General features: G+C 49.6%; 8 protein-coding genes across 8 annotated transcripts; 6 read left to right on the forward strand and 2 right to left on the reverse strand.

Annotated features, from left to right (window-relative positions):
* Positions 1-566: 566 nt before the first annotated feature.
* LTR84_007172 (uncharacterized protein) lies at positions 567-2,103 on the forward strand (the record flags this gene model as incomplete). Its single annotated transcript, XM_064850725.1, has 2 exons — positions 567-1,202; positions 1,258-2,103. 2 exons carry the CDS (start codon positions 567-569, stop codon positions 2,101-2,103), a joined length of 1,482 nt encoding a protein of 493 aa, XP_064702391.1.
* A 1,938-nt stretch (positions 2,104-4,041) lies between these two features.
* On the forward strand, positions 4,042-5,631 carry LTR84_007173 (uncharacterized protein; the record flags this gene model as incomplete). Its single annotated transcript, XM_064850726.1, has 1 exon — positions 4,042-5,631. The coding sequence occupies one exon, from the start codon at positions 4,042-4,044 to the stop codon at positions 5,629-5,631; it is 1,590 nt and encodes a 529-aa protein (XP_064702392.1).
* Positions 5,632-6,070: 439 nt separating this feature from the next.
* LTR84_007174 (uncharacterized protein) lies at positions 6,071-7,867 on the reverse strand (the record flags this gene model as incomplete). Its single annotated transcript, XM_064850727.1, has 1 exon — positions 6,071-7,867. One exon carries the CDS (start codon positions 7,865-7,867, stop codon positions 6,071-6,073), a length of 1,797 nt encoding a protein of 598 aa, XP_064702393.1.
* A 1,657-nt stretch (positions 7,868-9,524) lies between these two features.
* LTR84_007175 (uncharacterized protein) lies at positions 9,525-11,741 on the forward strand (the record flags this gene model as incomplete). The annotated part of the gene is made up of 7 exons (XM_064850728.1): positions 9,525-9,783; positions 9,844-9,948; positions 10,018-10,196; positions 10,256-10,851; positions 10,949-11,118; positions 11,170-11,390; positions 11,442-11,741. 7 exons carry the CDS (start codon positions 9,525-9,527, stop codon positions 11,739-11,741), a joined length of 1,830 nt encoding a protein of 609 aa, XP_064702394.1.
* Positions 11,742-12,615: 874 nt separating this feature from the next.
* LTR84_007176 (uncharacterized protein) lies at positions 12,616-13,929 on the forward strand (the record flags this gene model as incomplete). The annotated part of the gene is made up of 1 exon (XM_064850729.1): positions 12,616-13,929. The coding sequence occupies one exon, from the start codon at positions 12,616-12,618 to the stop codon at positions 13,927-13,929; it is 1,314 nt and encodes a 437-aa protein (XP_064702395.1).
* Positions 13,930-15,015: 1,086 nt separating this feature from the next.
* On the forward strand, positions 15,016-16,144 carry LTR84_007177 (uncharacterized protein; the record flags this gene model as incomplete). Its single annotated transcript, XM_064850730.1, has 2 exons — positions 15,016-15,023; positions 15,055-16,144. 2 exons carry the CDS (start codon positions 15,016-15,018, stop codon positions 16,142-16,144), a joined length of 1,098 nt encoding a protein of 365 aa, XP_064702396.1.
* Positions 16,145-17,004: 860 nt separating this feature from the next.
* On the forward strand, positions 17,005-19,472 carry LTR84_007178 (uncharacterized protein; the record flags this gene model as incomplete). The annotated part of the gene is made up of 2 exons (XM_064850731.1): positions 17,005-17,570; positions 17,621-19,472. The coding sequence occupies 2 exons, from the start codon at positions 17,005-17,007 to the stop codon at positions 19,470-19,472; spliced, it is 2,418 nt and encodes an 805-aa protein (XP_064702397.1).
* Positions 19,473-19,749: 277 nt separating this feature from the next.
* LTR84_007179 (uncharacterized protein) lies at positions 19,750-22,009 on the reverse strand (the record flags this gene model as incomplete). Its single annotated transcript, XM_064850732.1, has 2 exons — positions 19,750-21,882; positions 21,935-22,009. The coding sequence occupies 2 exons, from the start codon at positions 22,007-22,009 to the stop codon at positions 19,750-19,752; spliced, it is 2,208 nt and encodes a 735-aa protein (XP_064702398.1).
* Positions 22,010-22,299: the final 290 nt, after the last annotated feature.

The raw sequence follows: 22,299 nt of genomic DNA on the forward strand, positions 1-22,299 counted from the left end.
AATGATGCAGGCCTTGGGCGCATGGTTCAGGGGCTTCGGCGCGGACTTCGAAAGCGTAACTGAATGTTGACTGTACGAAACATAGGAACTCAGCTGTCAAGTTTCGAGCTGTGGAGGCATATTCTGGCCGTACATGCGACATTAGGACCTGAATGACCAGCCCATTGCGAAAGAGCACCACTATGTATAATACAAAAGCTGTGAATATTGAGAAATGTATAATAATGCGGTTTGTCGACCAGATTGCCATGTCTAGGCCCTCCAAAAGATAGTATGTACATTCACCATTCCTGAGAAAATGAAAGCATGTTCTGAGATTCGGCCCGTGTGGAATATAATTCAAATTATATTCGTGGGGCACGGAAGGCTATTCCGTTGACGACATACCCGACTATTCACCACAAATACCCTCGTCATACATTTTCCTTCCCGTGGTCGACAGGCGTTGGGAGTTACTGCCCAGGTGTGTACCAAAATGTGATTATTATATTTCCTCAATCGCAAATCGAATACTGTAAGATATTTCAAACAGGCATACTGCGTTGTCACTGTCGTCCGCCCCAGCAATGCCTCCACTGAACGCACATGACGAAGAGACACCTCTGCTCCACCCAGATGGAGATGCAGTGTCGGTGAAAAGTCACGACACGCAAGATACGATACAAGTGCAGTTCCCAGACGGCGACGACGGGGATCCGCGAGCATGGAAGGAGAGGCGGAAGATGACCAACGTGGCGATCGTCGCATTGATGGCGGTGCTCAGCCCTCTGGCGAGCTCCATGTTCACGCCAGGGATATCGCAGATCGCCGAGGACCTCGACACCAGCGAACAGTCGGTGATCGCCACGACGACGGGATTCGTCATCTGTCTGGGGCTCGGGCCCCTGGTTCTGGCGCCGCTCAGCGAGACGTTTGGACGGCGGTTGTTGTACATTTGCTGTTTTGCCGTCTTCTCGCTGCTGCAGGCCGCGTCGGCGTTGAGCCCGAATATCGCGGCGCTGATTGCTCTACGCACGATTGCTGGGTTCTTTGGTAGTGTTGGGATTGCCAATGGTGGTGGTACTATCAACGATATGTATTTGCCGTCTCAGCGAGCGGGCGTGTATGGCTGGTATCTACTCGGGCCTCTTTTGGGCCCTACCTTGGGACCCCTTTTTGGTGGCATTATCGTGTCGAGATTGAATTGGCGTTGGATATACTGGGTGAGTATCGTGACCTGCGATTGGAATACGTCTTGCTAATATGCTCATATGATAGATCTTGACCATTGTCTGTGCGCTCAATACTGCGGTGGGTTATTTCTTCCTCCAAGAAACCTATGTGCCAGTCCTCCTTGGGAAGCGAAAACGAGAGCTTGAAGAAGGGTCCGATGAAGGTAGCAAGTATCGTTATGACGGTGAAGACCTGCGTCCACTCACCACCAAACTCCGACATAGCATGAAAAGACCGTTTGTGATATTCGCCCAGCCGATCGTCCTCACGATGAGTCTGTATCAAGCGCTGATATTTGGGACAACTTACAGCATCTATACCAACATGCAGAGTATCTTTTCCGAGTCGCCGTACAATCTGAATTCGGAACAAGTCGGGCTCTTGTATCTGGGTCCTGGACTGGGGTTTCTGGTCGCTGTTCGGGGCCTTGTGCCTCGAATTGATACCATTTTCAACGAGTTGACGAAGAGAAATGATGGTATCTCCAAACCCGAGTTTCGCTTACCATTGGCCATATTTCCTGGAAGCGTGTTGATCCCTGCGGGCCTGATATCTTTTGCCTGGCTGGTCGAATACCGGGTTCATTGGGCGGCGTGCATCGCAGCGACGTTCTTTTATGGTATAGGCCAAGTGCTCATCATCAACACGGTACAGAATTACTACATCGACTCGTTCTCGGAATACGCAGCGTCCGCCATTGCAGGAGGATCGGTTCTTCGAAGCTTGATTGGCGGGATTGTGCCTTTGTTCTCGCCCATGTTGTTTGAGAAGCTTGGGTATGGTTGGGGAATCAGTTGCTTTGGATTTGTGGGAGTCCTGATCGCGCCAAGTCCGTTGTTATTCTACTATTATGGGGAGCGGATACGAGAAAGGTTTCAACTGAACTTCTAGCGACGCTGAACGATGGTCACTACGAGCATGTCCGGGTCTGGTAGGCGATTGCATGGTTTAGTCATGGGTGGTGTGGGGGGCACTCTTGGGCAAGGATGTGGAAGGATTAAATGTTTTTTTATTTGGTTGTTATTTGTGGCACCAACAAATTACGGCTAAAGAACTTGAGAGCATCTTTGCCACCCATCACATCTCTAGTGGCGGCTACGTGTATGTTCATGACTTTTAACGTCCGTCGCATGATGATATACCACTGCGATGTTTACAGAAAGAGCAAAGGAGGGAACAGATGGAGACTGCAGATCACTCTCAATCTGAAGGATACTGTAGAACATGAGGTCATTATGCATCGGCACGAGCCCTAAGGGGAGGCCTCGGGTGTTCTCGAAGAAAGTGACACAGAGCCTTGAAGTCCTTTGCACTGCGCCCCTGGCCCCTGGGACGCTCAAGCAACAGGCGTGGGCATGGGCATGGGCCACTCCTGTCCCAAATCCTCGTGGACAACAAACCAGGGTGCTCCCGTCTCGGGAGTCTTTAGGCTACTCTTAGCTGAGAAGTGCCAGTGCCAGTTGGCTAGAAGCTGGAGAAGCCCCAGTGTTTTAGCGTCTGCCGGCTGCTCTCCCGGCGCCTCTTAGCCCAATGTTCCCCAAGCAACCGTTATGCCTCGCGTTGTTTATCACCATCGAGTGCCTGCACCATGACACCAAATCACACGAAAGATCAACCGGCTTTCCGCCCTGATAATTGCCATGTCCTCCGTAGAGTCATCCCAACGGTCAGGTCATTCTCACCGCCTGCAGGAATCACAACGTGGCCACTTCTGATGCGTGATAATGGTGAGTCCAAGCCTTCGCCTCTTCTTTAAAGCGCGTTGATATTCGGAACAAATGATCCTATCAGCACCCAGAGTGCTTCACCTGCAGCTCTTATTTGTCCATGTAGAAATGCCTGCATGAGCCTACCATCTCACTCTGCATATTGTTTTGCACCAGAGATCTGGAAGGTATCACTTTGATTGTCAGCCTGTTGTTGCTTCATAAACGGAAGTTCTTGTAGATTTAATTTACACTTTGTATCACTTTTACTTTCTTCAGTCATCACGCGGTACGAGGTCCCCAGTCCTCTGTTGTACCTGGTAGGACTCGTAGCCATCGGCCTTCTTTTAGGTGGCCGTCCGGGGGGGGCCCAAGGCAAGCAGCAGGCCCTGGATTCTCCTCTTCCTTGGACCTGGAATCTGTAACCTGGAACCTGGTTCATTGTTGTCGACTCCGTCACTTATCATATTTCAGTCACAATTGAAATTGTCCTGTGCATTGCAGGTTGCTGTCACTTGGAACGAACCAGGTCCCCGGCCTCACACCACTCCGTTCCCCCCATCCCCCATCACAACCGCCAACACCAACGCCAACGCCAACGGTCCACGGATGCTGACCCCGAACACCATCGTATCCTACCCAGCTATCCTTCACCAATTCGAAGCCTAGCGAGCACTTCTTCTTTCTTTACCTATCTACGACCACCCAAGTAGTTAGCGTGGGAACAACAACGCTCTGGCCACCCAAATCTCTGTCCGACTTCGAGCCTTTCTTTTTTTCCCGTCACCTTCCACCAAACCCTGATTCCCATCACAACGCAGTTCAAGACGTCTCACGCTCACCAGTCTCTTGATTCCTGGACCATATCCAGCCCACCCAGCCCTCTTACGGCATATTCAGCACCTACTGTCAATCATACGGAACAGTTACTGACATATCAGTCACACACTGCGGCGCAGCTGGTCCTACACCAGAGCTCAGACTCTCGTCACGGCACCACCACTGCCCCAAGCGCAGTCAAGGCTCGAACATGAAAAAGAAGGCTCTACCATACACAGTCCACCCTGATTTTGATTGTCGTTCAGAGACTTAATCCTGTCAAGCCCTCGAGGGCACAGCTCTCATGGAGCCACCACCACCTCCTCCGCCGCCTCATGGCCAGGGCTCCAGTCAGCCTGGCGGCAGGTCTGGCGGTCTCCCAGATGGCAAGTATGACATTTTTGTCATTCCTCCCCATTCCTCCGGTTCCGGCTTCCTCTATCTACCCTCGTTGCAGACTCAGCGCAACAGCTTTCTCGCCGGTTGCTTTTGTACTGCCGCCTCCTTCTTCATTTACACTACCGCAGTTCCCGTCCTCAAAGACTGGTTGCTTACCACGATCAATGGAGGCGGAGGTGGTGTGTTTATGCTCATTTGCTGTATTGCTGTAGTTGCTTGGGCATTGGGTAAAACACAGGGCGAATGGGCACAACCTGCTGGCGCTTCAAGGACCGACACAGGCTCCGGTGGCCATAAGGGGGCCAATTCATCTCATTACACCAATGCAGGACCACCGCCTCAACCACAACCCACTCCTCCACCCCAATCACCACCGCCGCCGCCGCCACCGCCGAACAACAATCCTCCACCTCAATCATCATGGCAGAGGTCTCCCCCTCAGGCCAACACCAAGGCCAACACTGCAGGTAACAAATCTAGTTGGGAGAAGGCTAGAGAGGAAACCAGGAAGAGGGAAGAGGAGCGCAAGAGAGCGGAAGAGTTGAAGCGACGCAGGGAAGAACTGGAAAAGGAACGTCAACGACAGCGAGACAAGGACGCTTCCGAGCGGCTTGAACGTGAGAAGAAGGAGAAAAAGGAGAAAGAAGAAAAGGCAGCTGCGGCAGCTGCGGCCAGAGCAGAGCTTGAGAAAGAAAGGATCAGACTCGAGGCTCAGGCGGCTGCCGATGCAGCAGCTAGAGCTCGGGCAGAGGCAAAGGCTCAAGCACAAGCAGAGGCTCAAGCCAAATCCCAGTCTCAGTCATCACCAAAACGACCCCCTATGCCTTCTGCGAGAACGGAGCGAGATGACGATGCCTACTCCTTCCGACCCTACGATCGACCGAAACAGGCACACAAGGCCAACTCCGCGGCATCTATGTATTCAGAGTCCTCGTACGCTCCCTCACAAAGCACCGCCCGGACGACCCCACCGCCTTCTACACGAGGCCCGTATTCAACCAAGGATCCTGATAAGATCATCATCAAGGGCGTCTTTCAATTCAACAGTGCCTTTACTCGCACACCAGTCTCCCAGTTGTTATCAAATCAGGGCAATGTCACAGATGGCTTGATCCTCCGCATCACAACTGAAGGGTTCTTTATTGACGACGATGTTCGAGGCGTGGCCCAGCGAGAGTGGGATGTCAAGGCATGGACGATCAAACTAGTAGAGGTATGTTACAGCCGCGGGCACCCTTCATCGATCTCTGGTGTGAAACGTGATACTGACCAACCTGTGCAACAGAGCTGCGAGCTGAGCGGAATGCATGTGCTTCGAGCAACTCTCAAGTCCGATGGACGCAAATATGTCTTCATTCTCTCACAAAGTGAGGGTTGGAAGGTCGCAGTGGGACTCCAGCGATTACGACGTGGTAGCTTGTCCATAGCAATGGGCGTCGCAGGTCTGCCACAAAACGAAGCCAAAGCAATACTCGAAAACCTTGGATTTGCATGAACCAACCACCGAAAAGCGACTTGTTTTTAAATCAGGGTGTGATAGTGAGAGATACTTTGCACAAACGTTTGAGTGAGATCACGAGTTTTTCTAGCCATCACAGCCGAGCGCGAGCCAGTCCGTCACGTTAGCGAAGCATCAGCGAGAGGAGTTGTGTACATTCTTTAACGATATGGGGTGACGGAGTTATTTTGCCGAGTTGATGGATCATGGACATAGTCGTTGACACTTCCAATTGAGCAACCATGAAGGGCTTGGATACCCACTGGACATTAGAATAATGAGCAATAAGGCCAAAATTGCGACATGATTCATCCCAAGTCAGGAAATGGCTGATTTGTCGAGATAACCTCCGATGTTTCCGCTCTTCTAATCATTCCATTACTATGGGGCATGTGTCTAGAAACTGTGTGAAACACTCGATGAGCATTGCGAGATATTAAGGCTGACCTTCCTCAGTCAAGCTATAATACCCATTCTGTTCCAAGATCTTCTGAAACGCGGCGAACTTGCGCGCCGCAGCGCCCTTCTCAAACAGAATATCCAGCTCATGAAAATTCAAGCCACGGGTCTCGGGCAGCCGGAAAAAGCAGTACACGAAGCACAGGAAATTGAGGAACGCACAGAAGAAGCACGCTTTGCCCCGCCAGTTCCAGGCCAAGGGGTTCAACATGCGCTGTATCACCAGATTGGTGACCAGAGAATTGATGTTATATGCGACGCGCGCGAGCACGACGGTCTTGACCCGGAGTCGGTTCGACGGGAGCTCGGCGACAAGACAGTATGTGAGGGGGCCGATGGTGCAGTCGAAGATGAAGATGACCAGCATAATCAGCGCGGCGGTCAGCCAGCGCGTGGTGTTTGTCTCGTGCAGGCAGCTGACGATCCCGGCCGTGACGAGCGTGACGAACAGGAGGCCCAGACCGGTCAGGTACAGCGTGCGGCGGCGGCCGACATATTTCAACAGGCCCAACGACACAAATGCGCCGAAGATGCCCAGGCCCTGCATGCCCAGCGTGATATCGAAGCTGCGGCGCTCGTCAAACCCCATCTGCTTGTACAGGTATGCGGCGTACCCGATGATGGGCAGGCCGCACATGTTCTGGGTCATGAAGACCATGCATGCGATCTCGGTGCGGCGGAGGTTCGAGCCGCGGAAACAGGCAACGTACGAGGTGTCGCTGAAGCGGGTGGACTTTGACTTTGGGATCTTCGAGCTCGAGTATTCCTCCACCCGTTCCGTGTGTTCCATCATGGCGATGGTGTTGTCCATTTCCCAGTCAGACGTCGAGCGCGTCAGTCGAAGCAGGACCTTCTTTGCTTGCTCCTTCTTTCCGTGTCGCACCAGCCACCACGGCGATTCCGGTGCGAAGCAGGTCGGGATGAGCAGGATCACGATCCAGACCCATTGCAGGCCGAAGGGAATGCGGAACGACCACGTGGATTGCACGCCCGCGAGGCCGCGGAGGATCCCGAGCGCGGCCAGCTGGCCCAGCAGCCAACACAGGTTGATGTTGCTCGTCAGGTAGCCTCGGAGGTTGAGGGGCACGACCTCGGCAGCATACGTGGTGGATAGAGTACTGAACACACCCCATGGGAGGCCGCAGAGGATCTGTCCCGCCAGGAGGGTTTGTATGTTGAAGGCGAAGAAAGGGAGAAAGACGAAGATGCCCAACATGACGAGTGCACCCATCATGGTTCGCCGATACCCGATGACTTCGGTGATGATTCCATTTGCGAACAGGCCGATGATGGACCCGACGGTCGATCCGTTGCTCAGAGAAGCCTGCCACTTGGTCGTGATCTGCGGTACACCGGCCTTGTCAGGGATCCCGTACTGCTGTTGGAACTCGTTGAAGGCATAGAACGACGTGATCAGCGCCGTGTCATAGCCTTCCATGATGATGGCCAGCGATATCAGGCCCGCCCAAAAGATCGCTTTGGGGTACACCTTCAACGCGTTGCGGAACGTCATTTTGTGTTCGAGCTGCGTCGCGGTCAAGGCCGCCGTGGTGATGGTGGGAATTCCTGAGTGCCATGAATTCAGCCGTTGAAGGTGGTGGTGGTGGCCTTTCTGGCTGTCCTCGGTTGTTGCCACCGAGTCTGCTCGCACGGTTTGCGCTTCGACTGCTGTGGTATCATTGAGCTTCGACTGATGTTGTGGACGGTGTAGAGGCGAGGCTGGCAAAGTCGCAAACTCGAGAAGTTCAGATGGATGGATGTTCTTGTCGTCCATGCTCGTCGAAATCTTGCATCTTGCTGCTCTGCTTGGTTCTTTACTTTGAAATGCAGAGATCTCGAAATCGACTTCAAGTCAAGGCTGACGGAGAGGTCATGATCATCAGACGAGGAGATGCAGGAGTCCAGCTGTAAGCCATGCTCTCATGTTGAAAATTATCATCCAGGACAACAATGCTATTTTTCGACAACTTCGAGCTATGAAGACTAATCAACCAGACAACCCTTGTTCTCAACTCGCCTAGAAATTTCGGCGAGCATAACCCCGCATTGGCGAAGTATATCACAAACTGATCGTTGGTCGACGAGATCTGGAGTCCAAGGGGAAACGGCGGAAAGCCACCCGTCATGAATCTCACAAGTCTTCCGATCATGCGCAAGGCGTATGGTTTGCTTACAGTGGCAGTCGACCTGGGTCTATCTGATGTAAATGCGCCTCGGGTTTGTGCGAGAACCACAGAAATCAAAATCCAACAGAGTTTTTCATGGTTTGAGAGATCATGATGGCGTGACAGGGTTCTCCGCAAGTAGGCCTTGCTCCACCTAGGCCAGACTGGCCTGCAGAATCCAAACCTCTCTTGGGGCCCGCTCCCAACGACCTCGGTAGACCAAGACCTGGACTTGAATTCGCATTACATTTCCGTTCATGGTGGTAGTCACATGGCAACCGAAATGCTGGACCTTCAGCATTTGAAAACCGCCTGCTGGCGGAAAACTCACTACCTTCTTGAATGGCCTTAGCTTAGCCCAGTACTACATGTCACACCCCTATGCATACACCGGAGCGAACAGTGTTTTTGGGAAGCGGTCTGGGGACATTGATACCCTTCGATTGATGCTGCGGGTTCTCTATTACGCCATGAGAGCGCCCTGCCACTATGGATTGATGTGGTCTTGTCTGACCATTTAGGGGTTAGATTTTGATGAATCTCGAGGGATAAGAGCCATTTTGCAACAATCATCCTCCGTGGCCCGAACAATAAGAGACCCTGGGGAAATCTGAGAAATGCAACACGTAAACAATTTCTCATTTTCATGCGTCATTATGCTTTGAAGGGAGGGCTTCAGAAACGCACTCCCTGCATTCCTAGGGTTTTGCCCAAGGGTTGTTTACGAAGCGACTGGCGGAAATGGTGGGGAAGATGGCGGGAAACGCAGATCAACCGCGATCTTAGAAACCTGAAGCCTCTTTAGACTTGCAGAATTGCTTTGGCGCAATAATGCTTCGGGTGCTTGTGAGGGGAAACCCTCCCAGTCCTCTTCAATGATAGGACAACGATCCATACTCCTCAGTTTCTACGATTTGGGATGTGGCTGCTTTCCCTAGGCCCCCTGGTCCATCAATCACAAGAGCTCCTCAGCTATATGTCGCTTACCCATCTCGCCGAACAATGTGGTCAGTCTAGCCGAAGACCGATGTTTTCCACCCTCCTTCAGCCTTGCATACTACATTCTGAACAGAGTGGAGTCGATATGCTAACAGGAGTTAAGCATCACAAGCAGCTCCAGCACCTGATCATCCATGAAGGCAGACTGCGTTGGAAATCTACATAAGACATCCCATACCTGTCGGGTTCGATAACAATCTCTCATCAAGCAATCGGTGCATCACAATCTACCAATCTAGTCGACTACCGCGACAAAATCAATTCACAATGGACGACAAGATTCGCGAGACCAGTGAGGTCGTCGACGAGGCCAACGGCAACTTCGATCGATCTTGGAGAGAAGAGCAATGGGGTGATCGCAAATTAAGTGTCGCTGCACACGACTTTGCGAAAGATGAGAAGGAAATGACTATCCGACAAGCTTTGGTAGCATACAAAAAAGCCGTCTTTTGGTGTCTGATCATTTCTACCAATGTCATCATGGAAGGGTATGATACCAATCTTCTCGGGAATTTCTACGCCTACCGTGAGTAACAGCTGGTGTCTGTACTAAACCACTACCATCTTACTGACTACAATTGAACAGCATCTTTCCAGCGAAAGTATGGTGATTTCGTCGGCATTTCCAAACAAACACCCACTGGCTATTCATTGACAGCTGCATGGCAAACTGGCCTTGGTCAGGGTGCAGGTAAGCTATCTAAAGCTATCTAAAAGAGATTCCTTCTCTTAGGATCTTGACTGACACAAGAATGCGCAGGCTGTGGTTCCATCATTGGTACAATTCTCAACGGCTGGCTCATTGCCGCCTACGGTCCTCGTAAAGTCCTTCTCGGTACTCTAGTCGTCATGACTTGCTTCATCTTCATCGTCTTCTTCGCTCCTTCCAAACCAGTCCTCCTGGTTGGTCAGATCATGTTGGGATTCGAATGGGGTATTGTAAGTCGCTTCTCTCTAAAAAGATATTCGATATCTCTGCTGACTTGGTCATTACACAGTTCGCAACTACCGCTCCAGCATATGCCTCGGAAGTCCTCCCAGTTCAACTCCGCGTATACTTTACTTCCTATACCAATATGTGCTTCATCATCGGCCAATTCCTCAGCGCTGGTGTTCTGAGAGGACTCGTCCACCGTGAGGATCAATGGGGTTATCGCATTCCCTATGCTCTTCAATGGGTTTGGCCATGTTTCTTGATCCCACTCATCTACTTTGCGCCAGAGTCACCCTACCATCTTGTTCGACACAACAAATTGGAAGCCGCAGAGAAGTCAATTCGTCGTCTTCAGACACCCCACCCAATGCTAGATCCCAAGAGAACTTTGGCACAGATTGTCTACACCAATAATCTCGAAGAGCAATTGTCTGTCGGCACTTCTTACTACGATTGTTTCAAGGGCTTTGAACTACGACGTACTGAAATCGCCTGTGTTGTCTTTGGCGGTCAATTGGTTTGTGGTTTATGTTTCGCCTACGCATCGACATACTTCTTCCAACAAGTCGGATTGGACACGGATGCCGCGTATTCCTTGGGATTGGGTGCCAACGCTCTGGCTCTCGTCGCATGCTTCTGCAATTGGTTTTTCCTGATGCCGTGAGTTTTTCTGATCCATCCCAGAGTCCTTGACCCTTCATTCACCCCCTTGCACGCGCAGAACGAATCCAACTACAGGATACTAATCCATTTCTAGATATTTCGGAAGAAGAACCGTCTATGTTGTAGGTATGGCCGCCATGGCTATCGAGCTTTGCATTATTGGCATCCTCAACCCATGGACCAAGAAGACTTCTGTTGGATGGGCGCAGGCTATCATGACGCTTGTGTGGACCTTCACTTTCCAATTGTCTGCAGGACAACTCGGTATGGCACTTCTGACATCTCGCTATACAAACCGCTGACAAGAATGACTAGGTTGGGCCTTGCCGGCTGAGATCGGTTCCACTCGTCTGAGACAGAAGACCGTGTGCCTTGCTCGCAATGTATCGAACATCACTGGTGTCATTGGCGGTTCTCTTGAAAACTACTTCATGAATCCCCAAGCATGGAACCTCCAAGGTTACACCGGGTTTGTTTGGGGTGGCTGCGCATGGATCGTTTTCATCTGGGCGTATTTCCGTCTTCCAGAGACCAAAGTCAGTTGCAAACTTCCCAGATCACTTTCCCTCTTACTTACATCCATCTAGGACCGTACATTCCACGAGCTCGATATTTTGTTCGCAAAGAAGGTCCCTGCTCGCAAATTTGCCTCCACCGTCATTGATGAGTTTGATGAGCACGAACAAAATCAATTGGCAGTTCGATACTCTGTTGCTGGCCAACCACCACAGCGCCCATCCATTATTCCATCAATCACCAACGCTCTTGCGTCTCATGGACGAGCAGAGGATGCTGCTGCGCAACGCAGAGCTAGTGTGGTCACAGGACAGGAGTCTCGACGTCCCTCGATCGCACCAGCCGTCACAGAGTATCTAAAGCATCATTGAGCGGAAGCTGAGCGACAGAGAGTGGGGAATATCCTCGATTGAATGGCAGTAACCCAGATCAAAGGTTGTTAATACATACCTGGGTGGCAGTGGTATGTGGGCTTGATGGCCGTGGGCGGTGAAGGTGAAGATTGCAAGGGCTCAAAAATTGGATACTTGCTGCTAGCGGACGGACGATGTATCTATCCTTTGCTCAACGAATCGATTTTGTATTGACCTTCTGCTATTTACGATATTGCCAGGTAGCATCGCTTGGCGAAGGAATGATTCGCACTCTGAATATCTCTGTCTGCTTTCCCTTCAAACCCATTCCTCGCAATTCGGTTTTCATGTCTTGTGTTTCTATGCTTCTATTGGTCTTCGTCCTAACCGACCAGAGCTCCCGGCAGTTGAGTATGCCTGATAAGTTGCGGGGGAATCCAGGCCGCCTAAATCACCAGTCTGCACGGTATCTAACTTCAGTATTTGACCCTGGACTGATAAGTCTTCGCTTATACTCATATTAATGCTTGATTGCGATAAGATCTTAACCATTGTCATGTAACGTTACATGCGACGAAGGGAAGCGGTATGGAATTGCAACTGTTGCAAACAATCATACCCGTCGCTCGACATGTTAAGCACCTTGCTCAATGTTGCTCAAATATTCATACGATCGCCTATTGTTGTCAATTTACAATAACCTTGCGACGTCCACCCAGCTCGGAGGCTATTTACTGGTCATTTTTGGTCATGTATTGCTGACATTTGTCCGTCTTCGTCTCAGCCACGGAGAAGAAGCCGCATCATCGCTGATAGTGACGCCTTGCCATATGAAAAGTCCCATCATCCTAAAAGTTGAAAGACAAAATCTCTCCATCTAGTTCGCACAAGGATGAAGACTAAGAACTTATGGTCACTATTGGGGGCATGTGCCGCTCTGGCAAATGCTCAACTGGTCACCCCGGCTGTTCTGACGTCTGATGGAGGGCCTGACTGGACCGATGCCAACGGGCTTGCTCGGACGCCTCCTATGGGCTGGTCGTCATGGAATCAATTTGGTGATCAGATCAATGAGCAATTGATCCGAGAAACCATCGATGCACTGGAGAGCACTGGACTCCGAGATGCGGGCTATCGATTTGTGAACTTGGATGACGGGTGGCAAGCCCATAGAGGAAAACGGTCAAACCATCCTCTCGAGTATGACTCGGTCAAATTCCCCAATGGTATCAAGGCAGTGGTGGATTATGCTCATTCGAAAGGGTTCAAAATGGGCATATACTCTGGACCCGGGGAGAAGACTTGCGCTGGATACACAGGCAGCATCGACCATGAACAGGAGGATGCTGAGATGTTTGCCAGTTGGGGAATTGACCATCTGAAATATGATGCTTGTTGTTCACACCAGAATGCATCAATCCCGGCAGTTCAGAAGGTCTTTCGCACCATGTCGGAGGCTCTTCTGAACTCCAGCCGGCCAATCGTATACCATACCTGCCATTGTGGATGGGCAGATATCTGGCAATGGGCTGCGTCCGTTGGTGCCAATCACTGGCGTATCGGTCAAGACATTCCAGATGACTTCAACTACCCTGGAAACCGGGAGAAGTATTATTTCGATGTACTGGACATGATCGACCGTGGTAACGAATTGACCGCATATTCCGCACCTGGACATTTCAACGACTTTGACATGTTAATTGTCGGACTGAATGGGAAAAGTCAGGAACTAGTCGGAACAGGATGTTCCAATGTGGAGTATAGGACACATTTCAGCTTGTGGTCAATACTGTCCTCTCCATTACTCATTGGAGCCGACGTGAGGAATCTCGACAGTGACTCACTCAAAACATTGCTGAACAAGGATGTCATTGCGCTCAATCAAGACGTCGCTGGGAATCAAGCAGCTTTAGTCCAGGATGTTGGGAACGTCCAGGTTTACGCTAAGGAGCTCAATGATAGCAGCTGGGGGATTGCTTTGCTGAACCGTGGCTCGGAAACGGCGGATATCACGTTTAGCCCACGGCGAGATCTTATCATCACTTGGGATCGGTATTTCTTGCGAGATCTATGGAAGTCAGAGGGGAATGAGTCAGACTTCACTTTATACAACATTCCATTCACCACAGAGGTCATGCCACACGAAGCAAAAGTGTACAGGATTTCGCAGCCACCTGAGGATGTATCTCCGCCAGATATCGAGTGATGGGTTTGCATTTTCATGGATTTGCAGACTCGACAACGTTAAGAGTTATTTATGGAGAAGAAGACAAGTTTTTGGTTTAGTGCAAATACAAATAGATTCTCCACATTCGGCCGGGCACGGATGCAGATCACTCCTCATGCTCTAGGTCGGAATCTTGTTCACAATCTCCGAATTCTCTTAGCATAACGGCTTTCGCCGGTGCACCAAGGATTGTTTCCTATTGCCAATTCGAAGTAGTTTTGCTCAAGTGGGTTTACGAAATGTGACAACACTCGACCTTTGAGGGTGGCACGGCGTCGTGAATGCCAGAGCGTTTTGACAGCTGACAGCTGACAATCTCACGAGCAACTCGGTCTGGATCCCTCATCTTGAGTTTGGCTGCGCGACTCGTCATGTTTGCGGGGCACCGACAAGGACTGATTTGGTTGTGAGTCTGAGCCTTTCAGCCACCATGCAGCCAAGTGATGGATTGCGATCAACCACAACTTTTACCGCCTGTCAAATACTCAATTTTCGCCTGTCAAGGTCGTACAAATTGCTACAAATACGACAAGCACGCCGTTCTCCAAGGATTACTTGGTCGTTGAATGGCTCTAGATCCTGATGCCCGCCTAAAACTGATCAATGCCACTGTGACAAGCTTATTCTTCACGAGGAAAAAGCGCCTCGTCTAACGAGCAGATGCTTTGAGTATAACCTGGTAGTCCTCACCACAACAGGGTGCCGCCGTTGTTTTATGAAGCCTATGCGGCGGCTTGAGATCCGTAGATCGGATCTGATGACTATCCTGGCTGGAGAGGCTTTTCATCCATGCATCAGTATGCAGCCAACTGTTTAGGGATGAGTACGTTCTCCTGCAGACCTTTCAACGTCCAAGAGCCCTTGCCACCTGTGCAGGAATGATAAAGCTGTTACTGCTCCGCAAGACCTCTTGTGCATGGTGGTCTTTGAAGCCTGATGTTATGTTCAGGATGCCGCAGCAAGTTACATTCGAGCAGCAATGATGAATCAAACGGATCCCACGCCTTTGGAAGGAAGACTTTCATATATCATTGTCTGCCTTGTAAGCCTGTGCCTTGTATCGACATGTTTCGGTGAGCCCCCCTCTAGTTAGGTGCACTCCAGGGTGTTGACCATAGCTTATCGCACAACAGCACTGCGGACACAACGATTGAGCCTTAGATCAATCACACGGTTGCCTGCAATCCGAATCTATCTCATCGCAGTCTACTTCTGGGGCATGTGTTTCATCATAGCTGTCGCTACCCTCCGATTCGGTTACCAGATTGGGAGCGACAACGCCTGCTTTGCATCAATTATCCTTTGCCTGGTGTTCTATGTGGTCGACAAAATCATCTTATATCTCTTCCTTATCGAGCGTATCCACATCGTTCGGTCTAGGAGGTACACCCGTCTCACCGATAACTGGTATGTGGTGAATATTGCGATACTCGTACTTGGGTTTGGGTCAATCGCTGTTTTGTCCTTCATATTCCCAGTTGCAGAGCTCTCTGACGGCCAATGTCGCATTGGACTGCCCTTCAAAATCACTCTACCACTTCTGATCTACGACATCACCATCAATCTTTACCTTACGGGTCATTTTCTGCACTTTTCTCGGCCAGGATTAGCTAGCGCCACCTTCAGACGTCTACCGTTCGTTCCGACCACCCCGGTCAGCAGCGATGTCACCTACAGCCATGTCACAAGACTCGAGGACGGTGGGCAAGACAACTTGAGGAATCTTGCCAAGAGAACACTTCGTGGAATGTGCATCATGTTGTTAGCCACAACTATCAATCTTTCCATTTTGTTCTACATGAGTGGTCGCGAGCAGGAATGGATGTGTTTCATGTTTTGCACTTTAGATGGTATGAATATCTATCCGTCGCCATTTCCAAATGAAACCATGCTCATGATGAGAAAAGTGACGATTGGAATACTTGCTCTACACTACGTGACGAACCACCCTTCCGAGAAACAACTCGGCATGAAGAATTCTTGCTCTGCACTTCGGCACTATGACCCTTGGAGTCCTCAAAACGCTGGCCGGCAGGAGTTCCCTTCAAGCGCCGGAATGAGAGGTCCCGTTCGGACCATGGTCAGCACTGGTAGTCAGCATGATCGGGAAGAAATCATTACTGCCCCTGACCGAATCTTCATTTCTACCACGTACGAGGTATTCTTCTTTGCCCTTGGAATCCAGCTTTCCTGAAGCCTTGCCTCTGACAAATGTGATTCTGACTCGTTCCCAGGTCTCTCATAATATCGGGTCGGTTCTCTAAGGTTCGTGGAAATGCTGAGAACAGGCAGAGATTGAGTAGTGAATGACAAACAATGTGGATATGGCTGATCGGCCTCCGTGCTGATTAAGGTCGTTATCCATAAGAAGGTGTCATCCAGTAAGTATCATAATTCGTGGAACAGCTTCCACAGTTCTCGCCCTGGAGACCGCCATAGTCAAAGACCACGTGATGGAGGAAAGTCAGTGAGTGTACGATGCCACGCAGTACCTTTGGCTCTATACAGAGACTGCAATACATATCCATCGGAAGAATAAGGTCTAGCATTGAATATGAAGGGCTGATAATTTGTGGCTGAGGAAAGGTTCTTTAATAAATCCTACCCACTGCATGGCATCAAACGCACAGGCACAGGCACCGGCTGTGTGAACCGGCTACTGAACGGGACATTTTTTCCCAATTGAGGAGTTGTAAGCTGAGTAACGGGTGCCTCCCGTGGTCGTAGCTGTACCCCATACGGAGTCAAAACTGAGACACTAGCCACTGAGCCTCCTTCTCGTTACCACATAAGAAATCATTTAGTTCCACGGGAGAAAATTCTTCATTGTTATTTTTACATCGGCATCAAATCTATAACATAATGTACGTGGCGGTGACGCAACGTCAGGGGCAATGGCAATCATTAAGTACTTTTCAATCCCGGCCTCGACGACGCAGATTTCTCCAACAACATCATTCTTCTCAAATAAACTGTTGTTCTTTTCCTGCACGGCTTCCCCGCAACCGACGTCATTCTCTCCAGACAAAATAGGATAAATAACACTAGCTGCATATGGAGAACGAGCCATCGAAGTCGCAACCACCTCAGCATATCACGACCGCCTCAAGACCGTCCAACGATGCTTTGGATAATGTGGATGAAGAACCTGAACCATGGCAGGTACTACACCAAAACTCTCAGCTAGCTGATAGTATGGTTCAACAAATGTCTCAGCGAAGCACTAGTGAACTAGACGGTCACTCGCGAGATATCTCAAATCAAACACTTGGGCAATACGAGGAAGATGATGGCACAAACGAGGGCATACACTCTCAGGACAATCAAAGTTCTCGACCTATCTGGTCTGGAATTGTTGATTGGGTCAAGGGCCATGACCAAGATCAATCATCTTATTCCACGAACGTGAGACCTTCAACTACAGGTTACACCCAAGTTACCGAAGAGGTTCCATCTAGCCAGGAAAAGACATTCACATCTGAAGATACAAATCAACCTTCGCAACAACATGATGACGAGGGAACAAAACTCGCTCGAGCATACACAAAGACAGCGGCCGCCGCTGTCCATACCTTTTTAGATCAGAATCACGACACTTCACAGTATTCCACTGGATTCTAGTAAGTCCAACTCTAGACTCATCGCATTGAACAGAGACTAATTTTCGCAGCTCCAATAGTGAAGAACCGTCGATTGACGAATATATACATGACATCGACTACGTGCCAGCTCCTGAAAAATACAAGCCCGGCTTGTTTGGCGCCCTCCTCGCATATAAGCTTGATCATCTGCAACAGGACTGGACCAATACCCACAAACAAACACATCAACGTAAAACAACAGCACCGAGGCATGATGTCAAATCTCTTTATCAAGCATCCTCACTGACACATTCGGTTCCTACGTCCGGCACATCTACACCAAATAAGAAGGTCAAATGGTATGAAAAGCCAGAGCAGAGTAACCCAACGGCAGCAGCATTGATGCAGGCAGCATTATCAACCACCACTCCCAGTGTGGCTGGTACCGGTGCCATTCCACGACCAAGAGCAATGCGACCGAAATCGGCCGACATGATTTCCACGGCAGTCGATATTATCACACACGGTAAGAACCAAAGCCAGCAACGGTTCTCGAACAGTGCGCTGGAGAGCCATGTGGGCCTCATCTCAGAAGTTGCAGACATCATTGCACGAAGAGATTATCTGATCAAGCTATGTGGCGCACTGATGGAATACGGTGCACCGACTCATCGAATTGAAGAATACTTGAGTGCTTCGGCCCGAGCACTTCTCATTGACGCAGATTTTCTCCATATTCCGGGCGCAGTGATATGCACCTTTGCCGATCGGACGATTCACGCAAACAATGTCGACATTGTCAGGAAGCGAGGTGGACTCGACTTTGCCCGATTGAAGGACGTTTTCAATGTCTACAAATGTGTCATTCACGAAAAACTGACCCCAGAAGACGGGCTTAGAGAAATCGAAGCCATTCGAAAGCGACCAGACACCTTCTCCGAACTGTTCCGAATCCTTCTCTTCGGCGTTGCATCCGTTGTGGTTGGTCCGTTTTCTTTCGAAAGCCGCCCGATCGACTTTGGTCCGATTTTCATTCTTGGGTGTACTATTGGCTTTATGCAAGTCAAGATAGTCCCACGATCTGAGCATTTTAGTAATGTTTTTGAAGTATTCGCTTCCGTCCTGGCGGCATTTGTTGCACGAGCTCTGGGTTCGATCAAATACCACGACGGTCAGTACATTTTCTGCTTCTCTGCAATGGCACAGAGCAGTATCGCCATGATATTACCCGGTTTCATGATGTTGAACGCTGCACTGGAGTTACAGGGAAAGAACATAATATCTGGATCGGTGCGAATGGTGTACGTTATTGTTTATGTCCTCTTCCTCGCTTTCGGCCTGCTCATTGGCACGACAATCTTTGGTTTAATCAAACATGACGCGGTGTCATCAACCACCTGTGACATCCCGACATGGTTCGCTGCTGATATGAACTATAAGCTGATCTACACCCGCTTCATATGGGCTCCCCTGTTTGCGTGCTGCATGGGTTTAATCTATCAGGCAAGATGGAAGCAACTGCCCATCATGGCATTCATTGCAGTATGCGGGCATCAAGCGAATTTCTGGATTTCAACTCAGCTATCTAGCAATCCGCAGGTTGCTAACGCCATCGGGGCCTTTGTTATTGGATGCATCTCGAACCTATACTCCCGGCTGTTCCACGGGCTTGCAGCAACCGCTATGCTACCCGCCATTTACTGCCAGGTACCTGGAGGTTTGGCATCTTCTGGTTCGCTAGTGGCAGGCGTCACCTCTGCCAATGAGATTGCAGGGAATGGTACTGCCGCAGCCCACGCCAGTAGTAGCGCAGATGGAACAATCTTCACAGTTGGGTATAGCATGGTCCAGGTTGCTATTGGTATTAGTGTTGGGTTATACCTTAGTGCACTGGTTGTGTATCCATATGGGAAGAGAAAGAGCGCACTAGGCAGCTTCTGATATACCATATCAATCCATCTTAAGACATCGCATTGATAGCCGCGACAACTTTCATCCTCCTGGGATATTGGCTTTTGTTTTGCCGTTACTAGGGATGCGCACGAGTGGCCGTGCTCTGATTTACCAGTTCACGCGATGCCTGGAGTGGGGCTCTGGTATTTTAAGATGCTGTTCAATAACAAGATATCATGTCTCGCAAAAGAGATTATGTGACATTTGGTTCTCAGCAAGAGCCTGGTTTTCGCCAGAAGGATCAGTAATAATGATTTACTTCTTACTAGCGTATTCGTCGCACTTTGAGTACTATATAAGCCAGGAGTCGATAACATACTGTAACCCCCAATAGAATGAATAAATACCTAGGTGCGTTGACGTCTAGGTTGTATAAGTCTAGAACTTGTTGTCCGTTCTCAATAGGACAGGTACCATTAGCTTGCTGTTGAAATAATTTGCAAGTAAAATTGACCCCATGTAGACTGTGAGGCGCAAGATTCCCCAACATCCATCTGAGCGGGGAGATATAGTTCACAACCATGAGGAAGTCGGGTATGTTTATCGCTATCACTCCTGTAAGATGCATACTGACTGACATCAGGATACATGATACTGTAACAGCGAATCCAGTATGGGTGAAAAACGTCATCAGAATGATACCAAGACTCTCTCCGCAAGAGCTGGCGCAAAGAGCATTCAAGGCAACAATAAAAACCAGCCCTGGTGTCCTTGGCAGTCCACCAACAAGTACGGTTAGTAAGCTGAAGAGAATTGCTCCAATCAGTTCGGAAGAGAGCTCGAGTATTGTGTACGAAACAAGGAATGCTTCAACGGAGTAAAGGCCGTCATAGTGTTCCCGGTAAAATAGGTCACGTTCCGCAGGATAAATGGCAATGGCGTTTAACATCCCCACGAAGAACAGTGAAGTGATCTGTAAGATATAGCCCATTCGACTTTGGACAGAGGAATAGTCGTTCCTCAAAGGGGCAACGAAGCATGTCAGAACCACAGCAAGCCCAAGAATCTGTGATACTCTGCCAATGGCGAGCACTGGCTGACGAGTAAGATTCAGGCAAGCTCGGCGAAGTAGCAGAGCTAAAGAAGCACCAAAGGGCAGTTGGTCGCGTTGAATTTCGCCCAGCTGAGCCGCTTGTACAATAGATGTATTTGCCGTACACACGAGCGGCCGGCAACTATGATCGTCGAAAAGAGCTGCATTCGCAGGCACAGACTGTTCCTTTTCTATGTTGCTCCGAGCGTGATGTGGTTGCAGATCGTATGTCACAACGTCCATAGCAAAATCAGCTGGATTCTGGCAATCTGGACAGTCATATCCGATTTGAAGAAAGTGATCGCGCATCGAGTTTGTATCTCCGGAATATGCAACCTGTCCATCTTTGGTTAACAATAGCGTAGTAGCAAACTTAGTTAACCACCTTGATTGCGGCTGATGGATAGACATAATCACTGTGCGGCCTTCCGTGGCGAGACGGTGTAGAAGGTCTATGATAGAGGAAGCAGTACTGGTATCGAGACCTGAAGTTGGTTCGTCAAGGAACAGTATGAGCGGGTCAGCGAGGATCTGAATGGCGACAGATAACCTCCTTTTCTCCCCGCCACTTATTCCTCTTAGAAGCTCATTGCCGACCACGACGTCGGCACAGTTCTTCAAACCAAGAGCTGCCATGAGTGTTTCCGCACGCTCAACATGCTGAGTCTTGCTCTGATGATGAGGAAGTCTCATATATGCAGCATGGAGGAGTGTTTCGCGGACTGTTAAGAATGGAAGCATTCCACTATTGTCTTGAGGAACATAGGCGGAAGCAGACTGGATTACAGATTTTGTGACGGTGGCATCGTTGATCAACATGCTTCCAGCTATATCATACTGGTTCCTCGGGTCGCCATGTGATCTCCCAGCCATGTAGTTTAGTAGCGAGGTTTTGCCACTACCGGACGGGCCCATAATCACGTTCACAGAACCAGCTTTGAACACCGCCGAGATATTGGAAATGATCGGTTGTGGGCTTGCCTTCCGGAAGAGATGTTTCTTTTTGAGCCCCAAAGACACTTGTTGCAGAGTAACTGTAGTTTCGCGCTTGGGAGCTGTTCGAGTGTTACGTAGATGAACGCGTTCCTCGGGATGATTCTGATCCTTCACAAAAGGTTTTGATACTTTAGTGTCTTCGTGCTTTAGATGAAGAACAAGAACACTCAATGTAGTGAAGAATATTGCAAATAACACCATCGCTAGGATCGGTTTCCATAACCAATTCCTGGGTATTTTCAGTGATTGAAGAACAAAATCCCCATTATATTGGGTGCAGGCTGCAGAAGTGGGAGACTCGTCAATAGCAGGACAATTGTAAAATTGCCCCGCAAATTCATTGTAACACAAAGCGCCAAAAGCATAGTACTGTTACATGTAAGCAAGTTATCATTCGATAGGGGGTTAGGAAGTCACGCACCACGTATGCAGTCCATTTTGTCCAGCGGAGCCAGATTGATATATCAGCGATGTTGATGAAGAATCCACAGGCCATGGACTGTAGTGTGTATATCATATTCGCAATGAGAGATGAGACTAGGAAATTGCGATGTAGTGCAACGCAGAAAGTTGCCACGTTCACTGCAATGAAGTGCAGGAGGAATATGATCGTGAAGAATACCATAAATTGATGTGATTCGTGGCGAAATCCAGCCATGAAGTAGAGGATGGTGGAGTAGATCAAGGGAACTGGTATATCCTCAAGCACAGCACGAGCGAGCCGTCGACTCGTAACAAATGCAGTTGCTGACGATAAACCTTCCTTTCTTTCTCGATCGAAGACTC

The sequence above is a fragment of the Exophiala bonariae genome, assembly GCF_035927105.1.
Source record: "Exophiala bonariae strain CCFEE 5792 chromosome Unknown scaffold_28, whole genome shotgun sequence".
NCBI lineage: Eukaryota > Fungi > Ascomycota > Eurotiomycetes > Chaetothyriales > Herpotrichiellaceae > Exophiala > Exophiala bonariae.